The sequence below is a fragment of the Papio anubis genome, chromosome 11 (assembly GCF_008728515.1).
Source record: "Papio anubis isolate 15944 chromosome 11, Panubis1.0, whole genome shotgun sequence".
NCBI classification, from domain to species: Eukaryota; Metazoa; Chordata; class Mammalia; order Primates; family Cercopithecidae; genus Papio; species Papio anubis.
In genome coordinates, this window is record NC_044986.1 from 118433887 (window position 1) to 118458221 (window position 24335).

At 40.8% G+C, this 24335-nt stretch overlaps 1 protein-coding gene across 2 annotated transcripts in view; it reads left to right on the top strand.

Annotated features, from left to right (window-relative positions):
- KIN (Kin17 DNA and RNA binding protein) overlaps positions 1-24335 on the top strand; it is a 35349-nt gene that overhangs the window by 5722 nt on the left and 5292 nt on the right. For both annotated transcript variants that reach the window (XM_021943034.2, XM_003903371.5), the window contains exons 3-11: positions 5577-5620; positions 5706-5828; positions 6861-7042; positions 10066-10114; positions 10996-11056; positions 16464-16593; positions 19027-19077; positions 21307-21375; positions 22550-22649. In XM_021943034.2, the coding sequence (XP_021798726.2) occupies positions 5577-5620; positions 5706-5828; positions 6861-7042; positions 10066-10114; positions 10996-11056; positions 16464-16593; positions 19027-19077; positions 21307-21375; positions 22550-22649 (809 nt within the window). The remainder of the gene's footprint in view (positions 1-5576; positions 5621-5705; positions 5829-6860; positions 7043-10065; positions 10115-10995; positions 11057-16463; positions 16594-19026; positions 19078-21306; positions 21376-22549; positions 22650-24335) is intronic.

The window sequence follows — 24335 nt, forward strand, 5'->3', positions numbered from 1 at the left end:
TCCCAAACTCAAATCCTTCTCCATTTAAAAACTGTATGCCTTTGGATGACCTACTTACGTTTTCCTGTGGTTTATTCTCCTCATCTCTAAAATGGTGCTAAAAAGCCAGGCGAGGTGGCTCACACCTGTAATCCCAGCACTTTGGGAGGCCAAGGCGGATGGATCACAAGGTCAGGAGTTCAAGACCAGTGTGGCCAAGATGATGAAACCCCATCTCTACTAAAAATACAAAACTTAGCCTGACGTGGTGGTGGACGCCTGTAATCCCAGCTACTCAGGAGGCTGCGGCAGGAGAATTGCTTGAACCCGGGAGGCAGAGGTTGCAGTGAGCTGAGATTGCACCACTGCGCTCCAGCCTGGGCGACACAGCAAGGCTCCATCTCAAAAAAAAAAAAAAGAAAAAAAATTGGCACTAAAAATAGCAACCTCTTCTAAGTATTGCTGATCCTTCATAGAGTTTATATGAAGGTCAATGAATTAATATTTTATGAGTGCTTAGAAGAGTGCCTATATTCAATTCAGATTAGCTGTTGTTACAATTACCATTGATAACCATCTCTTTACTTGTTACCATCTCTTTCTTTCCAAACTTCTAGACATTTTGGTCCTAGGACCCCATTATACTTATAAAAAATATTGAAGACCCCAAGAACTTCTGTTTATGTGGGTTATATGTATCAACACATAGAAATCAAAACAAGTTTTTTTAAAAAAATTGGTTTATAAATTATTGAGACAGAGTTTCACTCTTATTGCCCAGGCTGGAGTGCAGTGGCATGATCTTGGCTCACTGCAACCTCTGCCTCCTGGGTTCAAGCGATTCTCCTGCCTCGGCCTCCCGAGTAGCTGTAGCTGGGATTACAGGCATGCGCCACCATGCCCGGCTAATTTTTTATATTTTTAAGAGAGAAAGGGTTTCGGCATGTTGGCCATGTTGGTCTTGAACTCCTGACCTCAGGTGATCCACCTGCCTCAGCATCCCAAAGTGCTGGGATTACAGGCGTGAGCCACCGTGCCCAGCCATAAATTAATATTTAAAAATAATACACTTATGTGTTAAAGTTAATAATGTTTTTAATGAAAAACAAGTACATCTTCTAAATTTTAAAACATGCATTGTTTTACATCTTTGCAAACCTCTTCAATGTCTCACCTAATAGAGGCCAGTTGAATTCTTGAATCTCCGTCTGCATTTAGTCTGTTGGGAAATGTTTTGATTGAAGCACAGAAAGAAAATCCAGCCCTTGAGTTCACAGTCTAGTAAGGAAGAAAGAAAAATCCAGCCTTTACATAGATATGTAGTTGGAAGCAGGGGGAGTATTTTAATAATATTTTCAGATAATTTTCTTCCTTGATACTACATCAGAACACAATGCATGGCAGTGTCTTAAAGATTAGTTCCAGTGGGGACTCTGAAACCAGGTCAGTGAACCTTTTGTACTCTGTTACATTAAAATCCATGGGTTGTCTTTGATTTTGAGTGACTCTTATACCCCATGCATGATTTCGTAACATGCACTGGTCATTTTAAAACTTATCATTTCACTGACCTTCATAGATCTTCCCAATGGTGACAGATTTTATCAAACAATGTCATAAAATAATTCATTAATGTCAACACTGAAGTCATCAGAAACATCTTTAAAAGTATTGGGAATTATGTCAGCCTCACAGTGGCAGATACTAGTTTGAGAGTTCAGATTTTATCATTGGCAACAAATACTGTCAGTTGTTTCCCTTAATGTGACAGACACACTTTATTTTTTAGAAACTGTTTGCCACATACTCAATTTGGAATAATGGTAGTGTATATATCAGGTATTATTTCAAATAAAAATGTTGTTCCATGAAAAAGACATTTCAGCTCACAGCTCACCACGTGCTTTTCTCAGGCCAGCTGTTGTTCAGCAGCAGAAGTGGTTCATTCATAAATTTCATTTCCTGACACACAGCATGAACTGGAGGGCTGACATTTGATACAGTCCTAATTCTGACTGCAAGTGTATGATGGTAAAGAACACTTGGACTGCTAGCGTGGTTTGGGATCACTGCTTGCTGCCTTGACTTTGCTAAGCTGCCAGCGAGCTTTCCCTCCATGGCTTTTATACCATCAGTGCAGATAACACAGTGACAGAGGCAACAATTGTTTATCTGTGAACCACCTCAAACCATCTCGAGTGGCACATGGTGCATGTGCTGTGCTGGAAAGCACTGTTTTGGCAAGAGCCAGTTCCACCCAGTGCCCTCCTCTCCACTCCCGTTCACTCCCCAGTCCCCTGGAGACTGACTTCCGCCCCTTTGGAGCCTGAAGAGTCCCTCACGCCTTTTCCATCTTCATCCTCCTTGATCTTTCTTCTTACCTCTTCACTGACACCCCTGTCTTTCATTCTTTCATAGTTTTCCTGCTCCTACTCCCACTGTGCATCTTTCTTCATCAACCCCGTTCCTCTCTAGCTCCTCATACAGGAAAGTTCTTCCAGATGCCCACGTGACTCCTTCTCACCCCACTGCACACGGTCTCCTGGAGTCCCGTTATTCTTTTAACTGTTACCTTTCTGTCCGAATGATTCCGAAATCTTGATGTTTATTCCTAACATCTGCTTTTGAGTTACAGATTTTTTTTTCCCTTCCTGGGTGATCTAATCTGTTTCTGAAGGCTGTGTCAAAGTTAACGTTTCTGAAGTTGAACTCAGTATTCTCTCCACACAACTTTCTTTCTTTTTTTTTTTTTTTTGTTTGAGGGGCAGGGAGAGGGGGGATGGAGTCTCACTCTGTCACCCAGGCTGGAGTGCAGTGACACAATCTCGGCTCACCACAACCTCCGCCTCCCAGTTTAAGCGGTTCTCTTGCCTCAGCCTCCTGAGTAGCTGAGATTACAGGCACGTGCCACTGCACCTAGCTAATTTTTGTATTTTTAGTAGAGAAGGGGTTTCACCATGTTGGTCAGGCTGATCTTGAACTCCTGACCTTGTGATCCACCCACCTCAGCCTCCCAAAGTGCCGGGCTAAGCACCTGTCTTTTGTTTTACTAAGACAGGGTCTCTGTGCCCAGGCTGGAGCGTGGTGGTACAATCATAGCTCACTGCAGCCTCTATCTCTCTGGTTTTTTAAGTGATCCTCTCACCTCAACCACTCAAGTAGCTGGGACTACAGGCCTGGCTACTTTTTTTTGTTTAGCAGAAATCAGGCCTCACCACTGTTGCCCTGGCTGATCTTGAACTCCTAGGCTCAAGCGATCTTCCCTCCTCAGCCTCCCAAAGTGCTGGGATTACAAGTGTCAGCCACCTCACCCAGCCAAACCTGCTTCTTATTCTGTGCTGGCGAATAGCCATCTCCCACACTCCTCAGCTGTAAACCACAAGTCCTCTTGGAATTTCCATTTGTCAGTTGTCCTGCACAACGTCCTTTATACTATGTCCTTTCCATTCTCACTGGCCTCGCAGTAGTTCTCTGCATCTCTCACCTGAAGTATTTTAGTGAGGTTCTCACTGGTCGCCCAGCCTGCAGCTTCAGCCCCTTCTGTACGTGTTTTATACCAGTGATTCACAAACTGCTGAGTGCATCAGAGTCACCCAACTTCTGAGGCGGTCAGTCTGGGGCAGGGCTGGAGTCTTAGTTTCTGTCAAGTTCTCAGCGGCTGATGCTGCTGGTCTAGAGGCCACAATTTGAGAATTATTGTTCTCTGCTGTCTACCAGATTTTAACACATTTCTCCAAAGTTTTAAAAATATATTTAAAAATTTTTAATACTATATATATGTGTGTGTGTATATATATATACGTGTGTGTGTATATATATACGTGTGTGTGTATATATATTTATATATATATATTTTTGAGACAGAGTCTCACTCTGTCCCCTAGGCTGGAAGTACAATGTCATGATCTCCGCTCACTGAAACCTCTGCCTCCCAGATTCAAGTGATTCTCCTGCCTCAGCCTCCCGAGTAGCTGTGACTACAGGCACCCGTATACCACACCATTTAATTTTTTGTATTTTTAGTAGAAATGGGGTTTCACCGTGTTAGCCAGGATGGTCTCGATCTCCTGACCTCCTCGTGATCCGCCCACCTTAGTCTCCCAAAGTGCTGGGATTACAGGCATGAGCCAATGTGTTGAGCCTTTTTTTTTTTTTTTTTTTTTTTTTTTTTTTTTAAAGACAGGGTCTTGTTCTGTGGCATAGTCATGGCTTACTACAGCCTTGACCTCCTGGGCTCAGGCAATCCTCCTGCTTCATCCTGCCGTGTAGCTGGGAACATAGATGCACTCCACCACACCTGGCTAATTTTTTAATTTTTTTTGTTTAGAGACAGTGTCTCACTTTGTTGCCCAGGCTGGTCTCGAACCCCTGGGCTCAAGTGATCCTCCTGTCTTGACCTCCCAAAGTCCTGGGATTACAGGTATGAGCCATCGCACCCGGCCCAAACAAAATTATTTAATGCTTTTCTATTGACTGCACAAAACTCAGCCTCTTTCGCGTGACATTCAAGGTACTTCAAAAATTAGCCAAACCTTATTTTGGTTTTCCAGCCACATCATCTCCCTTATTCTACTCTACCCTCCCTCTCACTCTGATTTTTATCAGCCATAAATTTTAGTCAAATTAAGCCATTTCTCAGATATGTGAGGCTTTCATGTTTCTTTGCCAGCTGGAAAGAACTTTCTCTTGCAGTTCACCTCTAGGGTTCTACTTATCCTTCACCGCCCACAATAAAATCACCTCTGGGCGTCTCCTGTGACTCTTTCAATGGTATTTTGTTACGTTTCTTTTTCATTATGATTGGTTCTGCTAGATTGTAACCTCCTTGAAAGTTAAGATTTATGTCTTATTCACCTAGGTTTATCTAGCACTTACTACAGTGTACCCAGCTCAGAGCCACATATTAAGTGCCAATTTCACGTGGAATCAGGGCAGTTTTGTTATCATAGATAGACTGGGGTCATTATGCCACCATCAGTGGCACTAACAGACTTCATGAAGGAACCATTCCAAAGGTACGTGGTAACTTTTTCTATGACTGCTTTACCAAGACAAAACATTTCAACTCCAAACTGTCTTTTAACTTAATCCTTAAAAGCTGTAATCTTTTGGAGTTCTTTCCTTGATCAGTTTTTAAAGGTTCATAGCCATATTCATGTAGATGTTTCATATATCATTTGGGCATTAAAACTATACTGGCTGGATGCAGTGGCTCATGCCTGTAATCCCAGCAACTTGAGAGGCTGAGGCAGGTGGATCACCTGAGGTCAGGAGTTTGAGACCAGCCTGTCCAACATGGTGAAACCCCATCTCTACTAAAAATTAAAAAAAAAAAATTAGCCGGGCGTGATGGTAGACCACTGTAATCCCAGATACTTGGGAGGCTGAGGCAAGAGAAATCACTTGAACCTGGGAAGTGGAGGTTGCAGTGAGCTGAGATCATGATTGCGCCATTGCACTCCAGCTTGGGTGACAAGAACGAGACTCCATCTCCAAGAAAACAAAAACAAAAAACTATACTACTGCTTAAATTTCAGAAAGATGATGCTTTATGTTTGTAGAAATTACCTTAATGCTTTCCTTTCTTTCTTTATTAGGGAATTCCGAAATGACTTTTTAGAACTTCTCAGGAGACGCTTTGGTAAATATTTTAAGTATTGTGCAAATAATAACTTTATAAATCGCATAATCTTCTGAGGATCATCAGTGTCGTATTTTGTTCTCAGGCACTAAAAGGGTCCACAACAACATTGTCTACAATGAATACATCAGCCACCGAGAGCACATCCATATGAATGCAACTCAGTGGGAAACTCTGACCGATTTTACTAAGTGGCTGGGCAGAGAAGGTAAGAATGAGATTTCAAAGTTGCTTTTTCTTTCCCATGTCTAATCTTTGTAGGATGAGATGTTTGGGATAAGAAAAGAAAAAAAATTGGGTCAATGTTTTGCTTATTCATCATGTTACTTGATTCCATTTTGGGAGCATAATTTCTGCCTTAAGTTAATAGAACATCATATAACCATTGGATATTAAATACTTAGATAGAATTGAATAAACACTATGCAAGATAATACAGTTGTCTCTCGGTATCCATCGGGGATTGGGTCCAGGACCCCTTGCTGATAACCAGAATTCACAGATACTCAAGTCCCTTATATAAAATAAAATGATATAGTACTTGCGTATAACCTATATACATCCTCCCTCGTACTTTAAATCATCTCTAGATTTCTTGCAGTATTTAATACAATGTAAATAGTTTTTATACTCTATTGTTAGGGAAAAATGAGAAGGAAAAAATGTCTGTGCATGTTCAGTACAGATGCAACCATTCGTTTTTCTTTTTTTGAATATTTCTCACCCACAGTTGGTTGAATCCATATATAGTATCTAAATTTCATTAAATATAAATATGGAAAATCCCATTTGCTGCATGAATTTGTGTATTTGCATGTATTTTAGTATATTTGGTGTTCTGTTTTGTTTTTGAGACTTGAGTCTCACTCTGTTGCCCAAGCTGGAGTGCAGTGGCGCGATCTCAGCTCACTGCAATCTCCACCTCCCAGGTTCAAGCTATTCTCCTGCCTCAACCTCCTGAGTAGCTGGGATTACAGGTGTGTGCCACCATGCCCAGCTAATTTTTGTATTTTTAGTAGAGACGGGGTTTCACCATGTTGGCCAGGCTGGTCTTGAGTTCCTGACCTCAAGTGATCCACCTGTGTCAGCCTCCTAAAGTGCTGAGATTACATGTGTAAGCCACGATGCTCGGCCTGATTTGAGTGTATTTGAATGAATAAATATGCAACGATGAAACACATTCATATTTATGTTTTGCTTTGATTGTATGCTAATTTATAGTGGCGGCTGTTTTTTTAAGGCTTGTGCAAAGTGGATGAGACACCAAAAGGCTGGTATATTCAGTACATAGACAGGGACCCAGAAACTATTCGCCGGCAACTGGAACTGGAGAAAAAGAAAAAGCAGGACCTTGATGATGAAGAAAAAACTGCCAAATTTATTGAAGAACAAGTGAGAAGAGGCCTGGAAGGGAAGGAACAGGTGGGCAAGCAATATCATCCTGAGAAGCAATGTCCAAAGGTCTAAAGAAGCACAATGGCTTGGTTTTTTGTTTTTTTTGTTTTTTGAGACGGAGTCTTGCTCTGTCACCCAGGCTGGAGTGCAGTGGCACAATCTCAGCTCACTGCAACCTCTGCCTCCCGGGTTCAAGCAATTCCCCTGCCTCAGCCTCCTGAGTAGCTGGGACTATAGGCGCCGCCACCACGCCCAGCTAATTTTTATATTTTTAGTAGAGACAGGGTTTCACCATCTTGGTCAGGCTGGTCTCCAACTCCTGACCTCAGGTGATCTGCCCGCCTCAGCCTCCCAAAGTGACAGGATTACAGACATGAGCCACCACACCCGGCCAACTTGTGTTTTTTCAGCATTGAATCAAGTTTCTGTGCGCACTGTTCCTTAACTAAGAGGAGAACCAGCCTGGTGTCAAGAGCACATTTGACTTACTAACTTCATAATCTTGTATAATTACATAGTCTCTCCAAACCTCAATTTCCTTATATCTAAATAGAGACGCTACCTAATGGGAAGACATATACACAGATCATTTCAACTGATTATAATTAATTCAGTACTAGAGGTAAACGCAGCGTGTGGAAACATAGAGAAGCAATGTTTACTCTGGCCTGGGAACGATAGGGTATTTGAGGGTGGATACAACCTCAGTGCCCAGGAGTCTTGAAGAATCAGTGGGTGCAAGCCAGATGAATGGGGAGGGAAGGAGCTGAGGTGTTAGAATAACTAGGTTGAGGCATTTATTTCAACATATATTTATCAGCGCCTCCACTGTGCCAGGATTCTTATAGGTGCAGGGAATACTCAGTGAACAAAAGGTGCAAAAAACTCTCCTGTGGCTTACTTTTGTTTTGTTTTTTTTGAGACGGAGTCTCACTCTGTCACCCAGGCTGGAGTGCGGTGGCGCAATTTCAGCTCACTGCAACCCCCGCCTTGTGGGCTCAAGTGATTCTTGTGTCTCAGCCTACCAAGTAGCTGGGACGACAGGCATAAACCACCACGCTGGGCTAATTTTTTGCATTTTTAATAGAGACGGGGTTTCGCCATGTTGGCCAGGTTGGTCTCAAACTCCTGACCTCAGGTGATCCCCCCTCCTCAGCCTCCCAAAATGCTGAGATTACTGGCATGAGCCACCACGCCCAGCCTTTTGTGGCTTACATTCTAACCCTTGTGTGTGAGCAGGCAAATATAGCCTGCTGTGTATGTGAAACTGAGTGGTTTTTGAACTGTTTATTGAGCTCTAACATACATTGATTAAAGTGTATGAGGTGCATTAATCTTATGTGTACAGTTCACTGAACTCTTACAAGTATATGTGTGTAGAAAGAGTGACAGATAACGTGTGGAACCACCACCCAGATAAAGATATAGGACTTTTCTAGTATCCCAGAGGGTTTCCTCATGCTCATTGCCGATTAATACCCCATCTCCCAGAAGTAACCATTGTTCCAATATACCACTATTGATTATTCATTAGTTTAGTCTGTTCTTGAACAGACTTAAAAAAAAAAAAGTTTTTGCTTTTCCTAAAGTTTATTGCCTTATATTTTTGTTATTTCCTGTTTAAGTTGTAATAGAAATAAGAATATAGGTAAACCTCTGCCGTTTGGTACAGAAAAGCTACTTTTTGGTATTTAGAATAATTCTCAATTGGATAATATTTGCAAAGCATGTAAGTTCTAATTTTTTTTGAGAGACTGTGTCTCTCTGTCACCAGACTGGAATGCAGTGGCGTCATTACAGCTCACTGCACCCTTGACCTCTGGTGCTCAAGTGAACCTGTTGCTTCATATGAGTAACTGGAACTATAGACATACACCACCATGCCTGGCTAATTTTATTTTTTTTTTTTTTTTTTTTTTTGTAGAGATGGGGGTTCTTGCTATGTTGTCCAGGCTGGCCTCCAACTCCTGGCCTCAAGCATTCCTCCTGCCTGAGCTTGGCCTCCCAAGGTGCTGGGATTATGGGCATGAGCCACCATGCCCAGCCAAAGCATGTAATTTCTTTTGTTTTTTGTTTTTTTTTTTTTGAGACAGCATCTTGCTCTGTCACCCAGGCTGGAGAGTGCAGCGGCACGATCTCGGCTCACTGCAACCTCCGCCTCCCAGGTTCAAGCGATTCTCCTGCCTCAGACTCCCGAGTAGCGGGGATTACAGGCACCCGCCACCACACCCGGCTAATTATTTTTAGTAGAGACGGGTTTTCACCAAGTTGGCCAGGCTCGTCTCACTCTTTCACCCAGTCTGGAGTGAAGTGGAGTGATCTCGGCTCACTGCAACACTCACTCCCTGGGTTCAGGCGATTCTCCTGACTCAGCCTCCTGAGTAGCTGGCATTACAAGCGCCCACCATCATACCCGGCTAAATTTTTGTATTTTTAGTAGAGACAGAGTTTCACCATGTTGGCCAGGCTCGTCTCGAATGTCTGACCTCAGGTGATCCACCTGCCTTGGCCTCCCAAAGTGTTAGGATTACAGGCGTGAGCCACCGTACTGGGCCAAAAACATGTAATTTCTTTTTCTTTTCTTTTCTTTTTTTTTCTTTTCTTTTCTTTTTTTTTTTTTGAGACAGAGTCTCATTCTGTTGCCCAGGCTGGAGTGCAGTGGCACAATCTTGGCTCACTGCAACCTCCGCCTCCCAGGTTCACGTGATTCTCCTGCCTCAGCCTCCTGAGTAGCTGGGATTACAGGTGCACACCACCATGCCCAGCTAATTTTTTGTGTATTTTTAGTAGAGACAGGGTTTCACTATGTTGGCCAGACTGGTCTCAAACTCCTGACCTCGTGATCTGCCCACCTCAGCTTCCCAAAGTGCTGGGATTACAGGCGTGAGCCACCACATCCGGCCAAAAGCATGTAATTTCTTCATTAGGATCTTAATCACTTGCGTGTTAGAGCTGCCTGGCAACACAGGTAGCAAGTCATAATTTAGGCCTATTGAATGGTGATAGTAAATGCACTGTACACCAAAACCTTAAAACTTTCTTTTTTTTAGGAGGCCCCTACTTTTACGGAATTAAGCAGAGAAAATGATGAAGAGAAAGGTAGTTTCATTTTTTCTTTTCTTTCTTTTTTTAAACATAGATGCTTTTATATTGGTTTTGTCAAAAATGCAACTTGTCAACCTATCTGGGAGTAAGACATTCAATCTGTCTGAGTTACATTGTTCTTATTGATTTAATGAAAAGATAATACTAATGAATTAATTAGATAGGCTAACTGAAGCTGCAAGTAACAAAATTGACTACAGTTAGCTTAAACAATAAGGAAATATCTTGCCATAATAAGAATCTCAGAGGTAAGGTTCTGCATGCCGTATGGACACAAGGTAGCTGCCAACACGCCAGCCATCACATGCAGACACGCCAGCCATCACATGCAGACTCTGCATTGTCGTGAGGGTGGCAGAGAGCATCTCTGGATGCTCTTCTAGAATCCTGTTAGGAGCAAGGATACTTTTCCAAGAAAACACTCCTCCCTTCAATAGATTTCCTTTCAGATGTCATTGACCAGAACTGTGTCACACGTCCACCCAAAAAGCAGTCACTGGGATTATGTTGATTGGTATAGACAATCAGAATTTACCCCAGAGATGAAAATGGTGTTATGTCCCCCGAGCCACAGGCAAGAGGTATGGAGACCTAAACAGAATTGGAGTACTGTTCCCCAGGGGAAATGGGGATAGAGCGGGGAAGTGCCTGTGTGGTCTGCCACGGTGACATGGCGTGCAAGGTTCCTCCTGTTCTATGATTGTCAGTCTGGGACGTTTTACTGGAATATGTGGTCTCCGCATAGGAACATTTTAGCTCTCGTTTATTGAAAATGTCCCTGAGATCCTCTGTGAACACTTTGTAGTATCTTATCTGAGAAGTTTTATTATGATTTTCCTGAAATGTACATGTGGAATAACATTTTTTTCTTCTAGTCACGTTTAATTTGAGTAAAGGAGCATGCAGTTCATCCGGAGCAACGTCTTCCAAGTCAAGGTGAGCTGCATCATTCATGGATATCTTAACACTTTAGGATTTTTGTGAAATATTGGTTACTGCATTTTAAAGTATTGTGAATCTTTTTTTTCTAATTGTAGTTGTAGTTTTCACCTTTTTTTGGTTTTTGTTGGTTGCACTGTTTTCGTGTCAATTGTTCTTTTTTTTTTTTTTTTTTTTTTAAGAGATAGGGTCTTGCTATGTTGCCCAGGCTGGCCTTGAACTCCTGGGCTCAAGGTGATCTTCCTGCCTCAGCCTCCCAGGTATCAATAGCTGGGATTACAGTCACACCCTACTGTGCCCAGCTAGCAACTATTCTTTTCCTATTTGCCTGTGATCAGATGATTCTGTTTTGTGAGGAAAGCCTCATTTTTATTATATGTTTCACATGAATAAACTTGCTTCTCCATGAATCCTTCTCCATTTAACGGTTCCTTGTTTGCTATATAAAACTGTTTATTTTCCTGTCTTAGCCCACTTGCCACAGTTTAAATGTTAGCTGGGTATGCATTTTTCTTTCGCTTGCTGCACTGTGAGTTTTCTGAGAATAGAGATTATCAACCTCTCTCCTTAGCCTCCAGTACAGTGTAAATATACCAGGAAACACTCAGTAATCATTACCTGCCCTTCTAGATGGTCTAGCACAGGGTAGGGGTCAGCACACTTTTTCTGTAAAGAGACGCACAGTAAATATTTTAGGCTTTTTTGGGCAGATGTCTTTGTCACAATAACTGAACTCTGCTGTCGTAGTGAGGAAGCAGCCGTGGACAGCGCATGAAGGAACTGAGCATGGCTGGGTTCCAGTAAATTTATTTACAAAAGCTGGTGGCAGGTGGCAGCTGGCATTTGCCTTTAGGCTGTTGTTTGCCAAAACCTGGCATAGCATGTGGTCAGGTAGTTCTACCTACTTTCTACATTGCTTCTCTTGCAATTTTTAATGTATTCTTTCACCAAATCTTTATTCACTATTTCTGACATGCAGTACATTCAGTTTTGTCATGGAGGTTAAAAAAGATGAGTAAGACAAGATAGTCAAGGACTAGTATCTACTGGAATTTGCTTTTAAACAGGGTGATATTTTCTATTTTACTTAGTACTTTACATGTTTTTTTTTTAAGATCTAAGTTTTTCAGGTTTGTTTATAGGTCATTGTTTATTTACACTATTGAATAAGTGGCTAGGAGTATGGAAGGAGATAGATAGGCTGAATCAGCAGTATAGATCAGCTTTAAAATGATTTGCCAGATGTCTTAACTTTGATCAAAATAATATTTCAAAATTAACACCTACATTAGATATAATCAAGAAATTGGTTATTTGGGTTCTACATCTGGGTACATTCTGGAAGAATTGTCTAACATTGGCATGATATGACCTGGAAGATAGGCTCAAATATAACACACATGCCTTATTGTTTTAGAACGTTATGCATTTCTGTCTGTTCTTTTGAATTATGTGTTACTCCTAGATGTAGATAGATGTTAAAATGGGTTCCAATGTTCCCCAAATTGACCTCCCTTGTATTAGTTTTCTATGGTCGCTGTAACAGATTACCACAAACTGGGTGGCTTAAAACAACAGAAATATGTTCTCTCTCTGGAGGTCAGATTCCGAATCAGCATCACTGGATTGAAATCAAGGAGCCTGCCTGCCGGCTGTGCTCTGGGGAAGAATCTGTCCCTTGCCTTTTCCAGCTCTGTTGGCCACTGGCGTTACTTGGCTCATGGTTGCATCTCTCCAGTATTTAAGAGCAGCATCTTCAAATGTCTCTTTGCCCCATCCTCACATCGCCTTTCCCTCCAGGTGTCAAATCTCCCTCTACCTTGCTCTTACAAGAAAAGGAATGATTGCAGTTAGGATCCACCCTGATAATCCAGGCCAAGCTCCTCATCTTAAGATCTTTAACTTAATCTCATTTGCAAAGACCCTTTTCTTAGATAAGGTAACATTGATAGGTTTCAGGGATAAGGACCTGATATTTTTGGGGGTCTGTTCAGCCTGCTGTACCCCTATGCCACGCCTTGATATTAGAAAAAAGATTTGTTTTATTTGACCAATTTTGATAATTTATTTGATAAGTTAAGATGTTGTGACGTGAGTCCATGAATAAGGAACAATATAAGTATGTAAATAGTGTCATAGATAACACAACTGAAAGACATCTGATTTTTTTTTCTGTGAGATTATCGTACATAATATAGTTTGGGATTCATTCTCCTGTGGATTTATATCTCTTATATATCTAAAACCTAGAATAAACTAAATGATGTAGATATCAAAGTGGACATTTTAGGCTATGTTGAGGCACGAAAATGAGCCCCCTTATTGCTTGAAAAAGTTTACTTGATTTTCGTTTCTGTTTCTTCTTTGGGCTTCTTTATCTCCTTTGAGAAGGGCTGGAATTCTCTCTAGTTACTGAAAGCAAAAATGAGGGCCGTTCAAGGAGCCTTACTTTCCATTTTCTATCTGTTCATATTCATATCTTGCCTTGATTTTATTTTAACTCCGCCTTACCCCTGTCTCAGTCTCTCGCCCTTCTAATGGAATCTTGATATTGCCAGCAAAAGGACCTTTCTAAACTTCAGCTCTTACCATGTCACTCATTTCTTAACGTCTCTTGGTTTCGGCATCTCTGAGATGACCTTGAATTTTTTTACATACTATTAAGTGACTTTTGTGATCCTGTGTGTCTCCTGCCGTTTTCACTCAGCTGTGCTCACTGATTTGTGCTTTCCTAAATGAGCCTGGAGTCTCACCCTTTCTTGCCTTTATATCTGCTATTCCCCTTCCTGGAATGCCCTTTACATCTGTTTTCCCACTTCACCCTGAGATCTTGCTGGGCTCTTCTTGTCGTCTTTTTTCCCCCATTATTGTCGCATTCTAAGCATTTAATGATGCTGAGTAAATTTTCTTTTTCTTTTTTTTCTTTGAGACAGAGTTTTGCTCTTTTTGCCCAGGCTGGAGCACAATGGTATGATCTCAGCTCACCATAGCCTCTGCCTTCCAAGTTCAAGAGATTCTCCTGCCTCAGCCTCCCGAGTAGCTGGGAGGACAGGCATGCGTCACCATGCTCGGCTAATTTTTGTATATTTTTAATAGAAACTTGGTTTCACCCTGTTGGTCAGGCTGGTCTCAAACTCCTGACCTCAAATGATCCACCCACCTCAGCCTCCCAAAGTGCTGGGATTACAGGCATGAACCACCACGCCAGCCCAGTTCAGTTTTAAGAAGAGTAAATAATAGCCTTAAATAAACTCAAGTGTCTAAGCTGAGATTAACACCAAAATACTGAAATAATTTATAGATGTATTAATATTTGGGGACTCACTGTTGAGAACCTCTGAGTAATCATGGAGATTGGTAGAGGAGCCAGAAGGCAGAAAAATAAGCAAATATATTTTTTTTAAGTAGAGAAAAATCTTCAGAAAATAATAGATTAACAAGCATTTCAAACAGATTACGATAGGAAATAGGTGGTTTGTGAACATGAGACGAGGAAGTGGTAATCACTGAAGCCAAAAATAACCACTTAATCCTAACTCCTCTTTTGCTAGGGTTATTAGTGCCTATTTTGTAGACATACTGTGGTTGATTATGATCTGAATTATCCCTGGATCCCTTGTTCAAAGTATACTTAAATCTAAAGAACATTTAAGTAGAAAGTTGAAGAGCTTAGCTTTTCATGGACTTGGCCTGTGCAAAACCCATGTCCATTATTTATAGTTGTCACACCCTGCGAAATGCGTTCAGTAATAGAATCAGAGTTTAAATATATGTTCAGTGGGTTGAATTACAGGTCAAAACCTAGTAAGTAAAATTTCACAAAGGTAAATGGAAAGCCTGACAGTTAGGTAAAGAGGAAACAACTCCCATAAAAACAGAGTGACGGAGTCCTGACCTACAATTCTCCATTGAGAAAAGATGTAGGGGTTTTAGTTGACTTCAAACTTAAAGTAACCCAGCAGTTCATCAATCTAATGCTACCTTTAAATGTATCTTTTTTAAAGTCCAAATAAAGGAAAATAATAAATCTGTTGTATTCTCTACTAATCGTATACTTTTTTTTCTTGGTGCGCTCCATGGTAGCTTTGTGTAAATATTTATCCTTTGCTTCATCTTTTGTAAATATGACACATTAAATGATTAGATGGGTAAAAGTCATTTGATCAGCAAATATTAATGGAGCATCTATTTCATGTGAGTTACGAGATAGTTACTGCTACTTCGTAGGAAAAAATAGATGGTTCCTCCCTACTGCAAGAGAGGAGTCATACATACAAATGATGATCGCACAAGGTGCAGTGTGATGCATGCCACAAGGCACTGTGGCAGTTCAAAACACTGCAAGATCCAAGAACCCTCAGGAAGAACGGACCTTAAAGAATTTTAACAAATGGGGATAAAAGGAGAGATTATTTTAGCTATAAAACAAGGCATGTGCAAATTTTCAGAGGCTCAAAGCATAGGGCATGGCTCAGTCAATAGCAAATTGTTCTTAGTGACTGGTGTACATAGAAGGTCAGGGAAGGTGACTAGAATGGTATTCTGAGGCCAGTGGTGACAATTGTATATTGGCAGTAAAGAATTTAGAATTTACACTGTCAGCCAGGCCAGTGGCTCATGCTCATGCCTGTAATCCTAGCACTTTGGGAGGACAAGGCAGGTGGAACCCCGTCTCTACTAAAAATACAAAAATTAGCCCAGCATGGTGGTACGAGCCTGTAATCCCAGCTACTTGGGAGGCTGAGGCACGAGAATTGCTTGAACCTGGGAGGTGGAGGTTGCAATGAGCCGAGATCATGCCACTGCACTTCAGCCTGTGCAACAGAGTGAGACTCCATCTCAAAAAAAAAAAAAAAAAAGAATTTACATTGTCAACCCTGGGCAGTTGGGAGCAATTAAAAATTTTTAAGTAACATGTTGGAATTTTGCTTTACAAAACCAGAACTGAGAGTAACATGCTAGACTTAAATCGGTCATTTGAAAACATGTCATTTAATTATTGCATTTGAGTTAGGAGTTGGGTCATGTTATTATCTTCATTTATAGATGAAGATTTGAGGCTTAGGAAAGTGAATTACCCCAGGTCCTAATAGAGGTAGCCTCAAACCCTAATCTGCCTCAACACCAAAGCCTAAGCTCACTACCATCATTTTACTATGTCAAGTGTAGTAGCACTGACTGAAGGAGTGAGGAGAAGGTATAGAGAGTTAAAGACAGCATGGGTTAAATGCTCACCCGGTGCTGATAGTTCTGTAAGAGATGTGGACAGGTACTCCGTGGTTTTCACTCATCTCCTGTAAATTAATCGTGTCACACATTTATTCTATATTGTGAATTTTGCGCATCATAAAGCATTCATCTGTGTACAGTTCTTGGTAACAAGCATGATTCTCCTGTTCGTCAGTACTCTGGGACCGAGTGCACTGAAGACAATAGGAAGTTCAGCATCAGTGAAACGAAAAGAATCTGCCCAGAGCTCAGCTCAGTCCAAAGAAAAGAAGAAAAAGAAATCTGCACTGGATGAAATCATGGAGGTACAGTTTGTGGACTGCATATGGACACCTTAGAACCCAAGGAAAATTAATCATTTCACCATTTATTAGATTAATAGAAAATTAGGAAAATTATCATATACGGACTAGGGAACAGTGACCTCACTACATACAGTTCCCTGAACCGGAGTTGGAGCCCCTCTAAATAGGTTTATTTATTTATTTATTTATTTATTTATTTATTTATTTATTTTTTATTTTTTTGAGACGGAGTCTTGCTCTGTTGCCCAGGCTGGAGTGCAGTGGCATGGTCTTGGCTCACTGCAACCTCTGCCTCCCAGGTTCAAATGATTCTCCTGGCTCAGCCTCCCGAGTAGCTGGGATTGCAGTCGTCCACCACCACACCTGGCTAGTTTTTGTATTTTTAGTAGAGATGGGGTTTCACCATGTTGGCCAGGCTGATCTCGAACTCCTGACCTCAAGTCATCCACCCACCTCGACCTCCCAAATGCTAAGATTACAAGTGTGAGCCACCATGCCCTGCCTATAGTTTCCTTTTATGCCTCAGGTGCTGTCTTTGAAACTCCCTGTGTAGTTAGGGTCAGTAGAATTCAATTAGAAATTGGAGTCCTCCGTGGTTGGCCTCCCTCCTTCAACCGCTACTCTCCTGTTGCCTTTGACTTCCACTTAGCACCTCCTAGCTAGCAAGAGAAACCTGTGACATGTTTTTTTTTTTTTTTTTGGTTGTTGTTGAGACAGAGTCTCTCTCTGTCGCCCAGGTCAGAGTGCAGTTGCACAATCTCGGTTCACTGCAGCCTCCACCTCCCAGGTTCAAGAGATTCTCCTGCCTCAGCCTCCGGAGTCACTGGGATGACAGGCACCTGCCACCATGCCTGGCTAATTTTTTACATTTTTTATAGAGGCAGGATTTCACTATGCTGGCCAGGCTGATCTTGAACTCCTGGCCTCAGGTGATCCGCTCGCCTCGGCCTCCCAAAGTGCTGGGATTACAAGGTGTGAGCCACTGCCCCCGGCTGGCTGTTCAGTCTTCTCTGTTCCTAGTCCTCGCACCATGCAGGACGATCTAAAAAACTTCAAGTAAAATATAAGATGAATATACTATGAAACTGAGTCCCTATTATATGCTGCACTTTGTGCAAGGCCCTGAGTCTGTAAGTAGAAAGAAAAACAGTCCTTGTTAGTCATGGAGCTTTCCTTCTAACGACAGAGCTGTTCAGCAGTGAGCCAGTGAATGATCACAAAATGCTGAGTGTCAAGGAGGTATGAGGGTAGGGCCTGGGGAGAGATCCTGTGAACCGTGCCTAGACAGGAACGATCAAGCATCCGAAGGAAAGGCCTACGGGACTGGAGTGCAGCAAGCACATGGTGGCGTTTGAGGTCACAGAGCCAGGAGGGCCAACACTACAGAGGTCTTGCACGCTGTGACAGGGAATTTTTAAATTTAATTTTATTCAAAGTAAAATGGAAAGCCTTCAACCTTCTTTGAATATAATGAATACTAATTTTAGAACATTGTTGAAACGTTGAAGGATTTAAAATGAGTTTTTTTCCTTTTTTGAGATGGAGTGTGACTCTGTGACCCAGGCTAGAGTGCAGCAATGTGACCTCGGCTCACTGCAGCCTCCACCTCACAGGTTCAAGCAATTCTTGTGTCTGGGACTACAGGCGTGCACCACCATGCCTGGCTAATTTTTGTACTTTTAGTAGAGACGGGGTTTCACTGTGTTGGCCAGGCTAATCTCAAACTCCTGACCTCGTGATCCTCCCACCTCGGCCTCCCAAGGTGTTGGGATTACAGCCGTGAGCCACCGTGCCCAGCCTAAAATGAGGTTTCGAATCAACCAAGGGATTATTACATTGTTTGATCCCATTGAAAATTGGTACTTAGGGTTAACTGTAAGCAGTTGAGAAAGAAAAGGATTGGATATTTTTGCCAAAACAGCCAGACAGCACTCTTTTCTTTTGGTCACTCTCATTTATTTACCTCTTGGTGGTATTTTTCTTCCCTTTCATTCATGAACTTTACTGTCATTTTCGAACAAGAAGCCCCCTGTTTGCTACCAGGCTGTATGCTTAACCATGTGATCCATGCGTTACGATTTTACTGCATGAAAACGTGGCCTCTTTTCCAGCTCCTGACAGTCACATGGGAGAAAGGGGGTGAGGGCAGGTATGGGCTGGTCTTGCAGCTGGAAAAGGGGTTGTGTCTGTTTGCTTCCTAGGTCAGTTGACTTGCTTTATTACATACTTTTAAAAATGCAAGTTTTTTAAAATCAAAAACTAATGACAAATAATGTTTATTTGTATTTATCAGAGCTTGCAAATTATGTCGTTGGTCTTCTGTGAAGTAGAAGACTTCACAGTTTTATGGTGTTATTTTGTTAAATAGAATAGTATTTTGAAGTCCAATGAGAATTTTAAGGAGATAATTTTCAGACATTATGTGTTCTACAGATTGAAGAGGAAAAGAAAAGAACTGCCCGAACAGACTACTGGCTACAGCCTGTAAGTATTCAGTTGGAGTTTCTTAAGTTCTAAATGTATGTTTAAGTGAATGATTTAACTAGCATTTAGTATAAGTAACTAAACTTTTCAAACATGTATAATCTATATAGATAGAGTTAGTTATAACTTATAATGACTTTTCTTTCTATTAGATCTTTAATTATTGGTTGCACTTCTATTGGAGGGTTACTTCATGCTTATAGACTAATGTTCCTTAAGTTTGGTGCTAAACTTGTTTATGGACATCTTGAATTTGAGCCAGAAATTTTCAATTTTTGCTATAAGACAAAAGGTTGTGTTTTCAGAAATGAGTAGAACTATAAATGCTCAAGTGTTGGTTTTCAATTTACAACTTACTGAAACTAGAATTGTCCATTTATTAATAGGTACATTGTGGAGAAAAGCAGGTTTTAATTTTACAAACTCAAGGGAGTTTTATATTTTATTGCTTATTTATTAATTTATTATTGTTTTAAAAAATAATTTTAAAATAGTTTTTAAACATTTAGCAATATTGTTAAATGATTATTGATGCTCTATTTTAGACTTACTGAGATGTGACATTTTCATAAAACTTTCAGAGTGTCTTATTCTTTTTTTTATTTTTAAATAGAGACAAGGTCTTGCTCTATTGACCAGGCTGGTCTCAAACTCCTGGCTTCAAGCGATCCTCCCACCTCAGCTTCCAGAGTAGCTAGGACTACAAGCATGCACCACTAATGCCCTGCTGATTTTTGTGTTTTTTGTAGAGACGAGGTTTTACTCTGTTGCCCAGGCTGGTCAACATAGTAGCCTCAAGTGATCCTCCCGCCTCAGCTTCCCAGGCTGTCAGGATTTACTGGCCTGAGCCACTGTGCCTAATTTCTTTTTTTTTTTTTTGAGATGGAGTTTTGCTCTTATTGCCCATGTTGGAGTGCAGTGGCGCGATCTCAGCTCACCGCAGTCTCCACCTTCTGGGTTCAAGCGATTCTCCTGCCTCAGCCTCCCTAATAGCTGAGATTACAGGCATGGGCCACCATGCCCGGCTCATTTTGCATTTTTAGTAAAGACGGGATTTCTCTATGTTGGTCAAGCTGGTCTCAAACTCCAGACCTCGGGTGATCCACCTGCCTCGGCCTCCCAAAGTGCTGGGATTACAGGCGTAAGCCACCACGCCCAGCCCACTGTGCTTAATTTTTAAACTCAGAAAGGAAATATTTTTAACAGATCTACTGTGGGCAAGGGCCAGTAAGTACAGTGGTATAATGAATTATCTTCCAATGACTGGAGTGTGAACCCATGAGAGCCTTTGAGAAATTAGCCCAGAAAATAGTATGGCTAAATTGGAGAAGTTGTTTTGGTATTAATTGGCTTCATTTAGAAAGTCTTAAAAGAGAGACTTCCTTAAACATATCTTTCTACTATTAAATACCCTCTCCCCAAAGTCCTTCCTAAGGTTTTCTTAGTGTGATTTTAAGCATGGCTTTATGAAGTACTTGCGACCATCTCTTTGATATATTCACTTGAAGTAGAAAATATACAATCTCTGCAGTGAATATTGCATTGTTAGGCAATTTAATTTTCATTATTAGCTCTTAGACAGCTAATCCAAATCAGGAAAAAATGGTAAAGAAGCAAACTCCAAATTCATTAATAGGAAATAAGTCCAGATTTTCCTCCCATTTGAGAATTAGATGCTCAGAAGAACAATACCTTTAGCTATAACTAATCTGGAGGAATCCCATTTGTACCAAAATTCAAAGCAACCTAATAAGAAAGAGGCATTGTGAGAACTGTCCTGCATAAGCTTGAAGGCTCAGTGCCTTGCAGTTTCCAGTGAGTCTCTTGCAATCTGAGTTTTTATCAGCAGTGAACACCTCAGTGCTTTTCACTTCCTGCAATGGAGAGAAAGAAACTATCTACGAAAGACATAAAGTACTAGAGTTGAGATTTACCGATAACAGTCCTAGATTTCCAGAACTCTTCAATGTAGAAATCAAACATTTTGTATATACATGTGTATGTTTTTTTCCTCTTGCTAACCATGATGAACAGAAAGGGGAAGAATGAATAAAAGTTTGCTAAGGAAATGTTTGCCATTGTTGGGAAGGCAGAGAACTCCAGCATTTCTTATTTGGCAGGGCAGTTACATTTTCCTGTGGTTTTGGGTGAACATAGTTTAAAAGGAAGAAGTAAATAAACAATCACTTCTGTCTTTCCTTTCATCTTTTTTTTGTTGTTATTTTCTAGGAAATTATTGTGAAAATTATAACCAAAAAACTGGGAGAGAAATATCATAAGAAAAAGGGTATCGTTAAGGTAAGGACATGCAATTATGAATGGAATTTGTGAAAAAAGCTTGGGTCACTAAGTGAAGCTATTTTGGTATTTCTTGAAAATCAAGTCCTGGTAGCAGAAGTACTCTGTCTAAAATTCTTGATTATCCCATGAAATGGAAGCTGAATTCATGATTGTTGGAGAAATATTTCTTTTTCATCCATAGTTTATACTCAACGTTGATCTGTTTTCTTACTAGGACAGATTGTATGTATGAAGTCCCATCAGCACCTCTTCAAAACCTCAGCATGCATGCCTTGCTTATCAGTAAAATGTATTTTATTTTTTAATCATAGGCCATATATTAAAAGTAATGGCAAAAACTGCAATTACTTTTACACCAGCCTAATAATTATACTGTCAAGGTCTCACGAGGACTTCTTGTGTTTTGCTGGAGAGACCGCCTTTTGGCTACTCTGGGATTTTATTTATTTTTATTTTTATTTTTATTTTTATTTTTGAGACAGAGTCTGGCTCTGTTGTCCAGGCTGGAGTGCAGTGGTACGATCTTGGCTCATTGCAACCATCGCCTCCTGGGTTCCAGTGATTCTCCTGCCTCAGCCTCCCAAGTAGCTGGGTTTACAGGCACCCGCCACCACTCCTGGCTAACTTTTGTATTTTTAGTAGAGACGGGGTTTCACCAAGTTGGCCGAGCTGGTCTCGAACTCCTGACCTTAGGTGATCCATCTGCCTCAGCCTCCTAAAGTACTGGGATTACAGGCATGAGCCACCGCACCCGGCCTACTCTGATAATTTAAAGTTTGTATCAATATTCTAGGCCTTTTCTCCCTTTTTGCCTTTCCTAAATTTAGTTTTATTTTAGCACCCAGCCTTGTGCATGCCTATTGCCCTTCTTCCACTGTACATTAAGCTAGGCAAAACTACCCCTCTTGTTAGATTTCTTAAAGTCTTATTCCAGGATCACCAATCTGTTATTCTTTCCCAATGAAAACCTTTACTAAGCTTTGAATTGAGTTCTTTATTGAGAACCATAGGCTGGGAAATCATGTATGGAATCTAGAAAATAGTGTCATTTATAGAAGGAGTTACTCCTATCTTTTGATTGATACTTTGTCTTCATTTCACTTACTTTTGTCCTTTTAAATGAGTGTGCACTTATTTCTTCTATTATAAAAGTGTTCATTTTACATGACAGGAAGTAATTGACAAATATACAGCTGTTGTAAAGATGATTGATTCTGGAGACAAGCTGAAACTTGACCAGACTCATTTAGAGACAGTAATTCCAGCACCAGGTAAATCTGTTTGCAGACCATTTAATACATATGCCATCAAAATGAGCGGTTCCATTCTTAAGCCACTGTATTTTGACAGTGCTTGATGATTGTAGTTATTTTTCTGTCTTGGCAACATTAACTGCCAGCGTAACTCATCTCTGTTTGGATTCAAGGGCATCGTAGTTTACTGGCTCCTTGGTGAAGCTGTTTTGTGGTGTCAATGGATTTTCCTTTCCTGGAATACTTTTTTTTTTTCTTTCTGAAACAAAACATAGACGTATATGGATAGCATTTGTTATATTAGGCTTATGGTTGTAGGTGGAGAATCTCTCGTCTGAAATGCCTGGACTTTCACTCAGAAGTGTTTCCAATTTTGGATTTTGGAATATTTGCGTATACATAATTGGATATCTTGGGGTTGGAACCCATGTCTTAACACAAAATTGATTTATGTTTTATTTTATTTTTTTTTATTCATTTTTGAGACACAGTTTCACTCTGTCACCCAGGCTGGAGTGTAGTGGCACGATCTTGACTCACTGCAACCTTCATTTCCCGGGTCAAGCAATTCTCCTGCCTTAGCTTCCCAAGTAGCTGGGACGACAGGCACGCACCACTGCATCCGGCTAATTTTTGTATTTTTAGTAAAGATGGGCCTTCACCATGTTGGCCAAGCTGGTCTCGAACTCCTGATCTCAAGTTATCCACCCACCTCAGCCTCTCAAAGGACTGGAATTGCAGGCGTGAGCCACTGCACCCAGCCTCATTTATGTTTTATATACACCTTACACACATGACCTGAAGGTAATTTTATACAATATTTTAAGTAATTTTGATTGCATCTTTCTTGACAGTGACCTGTCACTGGAGGTCAGGTGTGGAATTTTCCACTTGTGGCATGATGTCAGCACTCAAAAGATTTTAGATTTTGGAGCTTTTCAAATTTTGAGTTTAGGGATGTTCAACCTGTAATGTATTTGTTTAGCTCTCTGCGATAGTCAAGTGAAAGTCTGTGTTATTTTGCTTTTTTTCCCCTTTAGTTGTCTTTGCCTTCTGGAAACTTATCCGTATCTGAGTACGAACACTACTTTGACCAGGTTGTTTGCTTCTGACTCAGAATCTTCCTGGGGGGTGTCATTGCCAATGTAGTGATAACATCAGACCATGGAACTTCCAATTGCCATATTCTTTATTCTTTTTTCCTCCTAAAGTAAAAATTTTCTTACAAATTAGAAAAACTTGTGTTAGCTTAATTGTGGTAGAATTGATGTACAATAAATCACACATATGTAAAGTATACAATTTGATAAGTTTGAACATTGCCTACTTCATAAAACCGTCACTGCAATCAAGATGATGGATAAATCCCCTCATTTCCCTCTCTAATCCCTCCCTCCTACCTTCTGCTCCTATGTCCCCCATCTTCCTCGGCATCTGCTGACATGCTTTCTGTCACTGTAATTCAGTTCTTATTTTTCTAGAATTTTATATAAATTAAGTTTCTATAAATATAAATGTGTCCTGTTTTCTGGTCTGACTACTTTTACTCAGCATAATTATTTTGGATTCACCTATGTGGTGGCATGTATCTGTAGTTCATTCTTTTTTCTTGCTATATGTCATTGTATGGATATGCAGTATTCCCCCCTTATCCTATACCTTCCAAGACCACCAGTGAATGCCTGAAACCATGGATAGTACCAA